The sequence below is a fragment of the Nestor notabilis genome, unplaced genomic scaffold (genome assembly GCF_000696875.1).
Source record: "Nestor notabilis isolate BGI_N333 unplaced genomic scaffold, ASM69687v1 scaffold16109, whole genome shotgun sequence".
Lineage (NCBI taxonomy): Eukaryota > Metazoa > Chordata > Aves > Psittaciformes > Psittacidae > Nestor > Nestor notabilis.
This window is the reverse complement of record NW_009944254.1, coordinates 26,521-29,974: the sequence shown is the minus strand read 5'-3', so window position 1 is coordinate 29,974 and position 3,454 is coordinate 26,521. Positions and strand designations below refer to the sequence as shown.

The 3,454-nt window shown below is 40.6% G+C and overlaps 1 protein-coding gene across 1 annotated transcript; it reads right to left on the bottom strand.

The window, feature by feature from the left end:
• Nucleotides 1-797: 797 nt before the first annotated feature.
• LOC104411831 (ras-related protein Rap-2a) lies at nucleotides 798-1,035 on the bottom strand (the record flags this gene model as incomplete). Its single annotated transcript, XM_010022359.1, has 1 exon — nucleotides 798-1,035. A coding segment is annotated over one exon (238 nt), but the record flags the coding sequence as incomplete, so codon positions are not given.
• Between the last annotated feature and the right edge of the window lie 2,419 nt (nucleotides 1,036-3,454).

The window sequence follows — 3,454 nt, the reverse complement described above, 5'->3', positions numbered from 1 at the left end:
GCTTCCTCCTGGTTCAGTAAAGTGATAAATAAAGATGCTTCCTGCTTTGTAAACAGAGGGTTTGTTTGGCTTTTTGCAGACCAAAACCTGAAGCGATCCTCCATTTTTGAGCAGCAAAATGAAAGATTTAAAACATTCCAATGCCAGACTGTTTCTTCACCCGTCATTTGTTTTCAGATCTTGCCTCTCATTTCACACACTGATTCAATGTTTTCTATATCAAGATGTGGGATAAAGAGTAGAAATAATAGCATTGATTTTGAAAAAAGTCCAAACTATATAGGTCTCTGGTAGCCTCTTCTTTTAACACTATCAGAAGTTCTGGTGAAATTAACATATTTGACTGAACAAACTTGGCCACAAGTGACAGCACACGTCCTGAAGCACGGTGATGAGATGCTGAAAGACTTGGCTCTTCTTCCACACTTACACTCGTTGGAAACAGTCTTCAGAGATATTCTATCCACTGCTTTTGTTCCAAAAGTCTTCCACCTTCTTCAGATATAGTTGCTGTCTGACATGGCAACACATGTACTTATGACTGGAACGACCCTGTAGATCAACTGGCTGTGCCATAAAATTGCAGGTGCTCAAAGGGAAAAACCGGGTGAGATGTGGTCATTTAACCCAATTATATTCAGAGTCAGTGATTGACTTCCAATGCTCAGCTCTGAGTTAATGTTGCTACTTCACTACAGATGTATTTCAAGTGACCAACAAACCAGGAAGTGAAGTAGACAGTTTTACCACCTTACAAAATTTCTGCAAATTAAGTCCAGGTTAGGTCATTTTTAATGCTATTGTATATTACATGCAGAACAGCATGGATCATCTTTGTCTGGCTGTGCTGCATAGTTCATTTGTCTAACGATTTCCGCAAAGAGCTCATCCACCATTGTTTTACTTTTAGCAGAGGTTTCCATAAAGGGGCAGCCCCATTCTTCAGCTAAGGCTCTGCCTTCGCTCAATGATACTTCTCTCTCACTTTCCAGGTCCACTTTATTACCAACCAGAATTACTGGCACCTTCTCATACCTAGAGTTTAAAAACAAAAACACAAGAACAACAGCAATAATTATATGTTAAAAATGGCAATATTTTAAGTGTAAACATCTATTTGCAAACAGTACAGACCCAGCAGGAAAGAGACATTTAGATAACCTTAAAAATTTCACGTTGAAAACATACTTTGTGTATGCAACATTCTAGCAATTTGTGCACATCTCTTTCCCCCTGCCAGAGATTTCTTGAAGTTCTAGGGAATGCTCCCTCCTCTGAATTTTCTTTCCTACCAGAAAATCTGCCAGGAATGCTTCCTCACTACAAAATCCAAGGAATATAGTAATATTTTCTATGTTTCTAATCTCAGGGTTTAAGAACAAGATGGATGTCCAGCTCTCCCTTTAACATCACATCCTCCTCCCTGAACAGGTATCATGTTGTATTTCCTGCTTGTGGTAAGGATGCACCACTCTCACTTTCAAGGGCACTTTTATCTTTGGTTGCTATATTCGGAACTCTCAGATTAGCAAAAAAAGGGAAAAAATAAAGGGCCAGTAAATTCGTTGGAAATTTCAGGAAATGTAGCCCACTTCACGTACTGTATACGTGACAGCATTGTTATATAAAAATACTTATTAGCTAATACAGAATACACAACTGACCCTAGCTAATACTGAATACGCAACTGTCCCTTGCAGCATTCACATCATTATGACAATTAAATAATCTGGAGAAAAAAAGTTTCATGCAACATTATCACAGCTCTTCATGATCAACTTGGACAGCACAACAGATCATACAAGCTATGAGAGAATTTATGACTTTGCACCTCCTTGTGAGGGGATCCTTGCCAATTTTTTTTTTTTTTTTTTTTAAGTTAAATGCCTGCCTTCCTTCCCCTCCGCCCCATCCTGACAAGCATAAGCCCTTCTTCGGACATGGAACTAAATAAGTGTTCAGTTAGGTTTTAAATTTACATATTTGCCATAGCAGGGAAGAAAACACTGGGCCTATTTCCAAAACACTCTTACACCGGTTTTCTCATGAAAGCAACAAGGACTGACAGAAAAGCTGATTATGGCTTTTAGCACTTAAACTAAGATCTAAGAGAAACAAGATGCTTCACTCTCCATTTAAACCTGAGTTTCTACTTCACATTAGCTTGGTAGTACTGCTTTGAGTCAAATAAGTTAAGACAGAGCTCTGGAGAGACAACAGTCATGGCTGACAACTGCAGCAGTTGAAGATGGCACTGTCCTTAAGCCTTCATTACTTCTTCGCTCCTACACCCACCCTCCCCACCTTCCAGGCAGGGCAGCAGAGCAGAGCTGGTGCATGTGCCTCAGCCGGTTGAAGGAAACATCCAGCAGCTTGCCACAACCTACCAGTCATCATGAAACTCAGCTGTTGAGTTTCCCTGCACTGGAACAGAGAACTTACATGTTCCTGTTGGCTCCTCTGCAGGGACAGTGGGCTCCCACAGAGTCAGAAAGGATAAAAGGGCAGTAACTTCTCAAACCACCTCAGCAACTCTTACACCATCACAGCAGTATCAAAAGTTGGTCCAACCATGTCATAAGATGCAGCTGAAGTTTTAAACTTCATTATATCTCTTTGATAACTATGAGAATGTAATTTAATCCCCAGTCCAGGGCTGTGGTCAATGATTGTAGCGCATTCCCCTCTCTCTCTCACTATTTAGCTGATCCTTGTTTACCACCTAAAGAGACACAATCCATTTCTTACTCTGTGGATACACAGTATTTAGCACAATGATACCTTTGGAACTCTTGCAAGAGCTAAGCTGCCATTAAGTACCGAAATACACACAAGCATCTTGAAGTCTGTCCTCCCGCATTTCAACACACAATAGCATAGTTTTTAATTACATAAGATGGATGGCATTCAAGAGATAAGACAGCAATTCAATACTTCTTTTTATCTTTGCTGTTCAGATGCATATGTCCTATTGTATTTGCAGTACAGCATTAAAAAACCTCCAATGAAAGTGCAATCAGGTACACCTTCACTGCGTCAGGTTAGGAAAGCTAAAGCCCTGGTAGAATTAAATCTGGCCAAGGATATCAAGGGCAACAAGAAAAACTTCTATAGGTGATAAAAGCAAGATAAAGGGAAACTGTGGGTCCTCTCTGGAAAGAAATGGGAGACCTGGTTAACTGGGATATGGAGAAGGCTGAGGCACTCAGTGAATTTTTTGCCTTGGTCTTCACCAGCAAGTGCTCCTCCAATCATAACGCCTAAGCCACAGAAGGAAAGACAGGGACTGGAAGAACAAAGAACTACCCACTGTAGGATAAGTTCAGGTTCAAGAACATCTAAGGAACCAGAATTTCATGGGATCTGATGAGGCATATCTGTGGGTCCTGAGGGAACTGGTGGATAAAGTAGCTAAGCCACTATCCATCCTATTTGAGAAGTGGTGGCAGTCCAG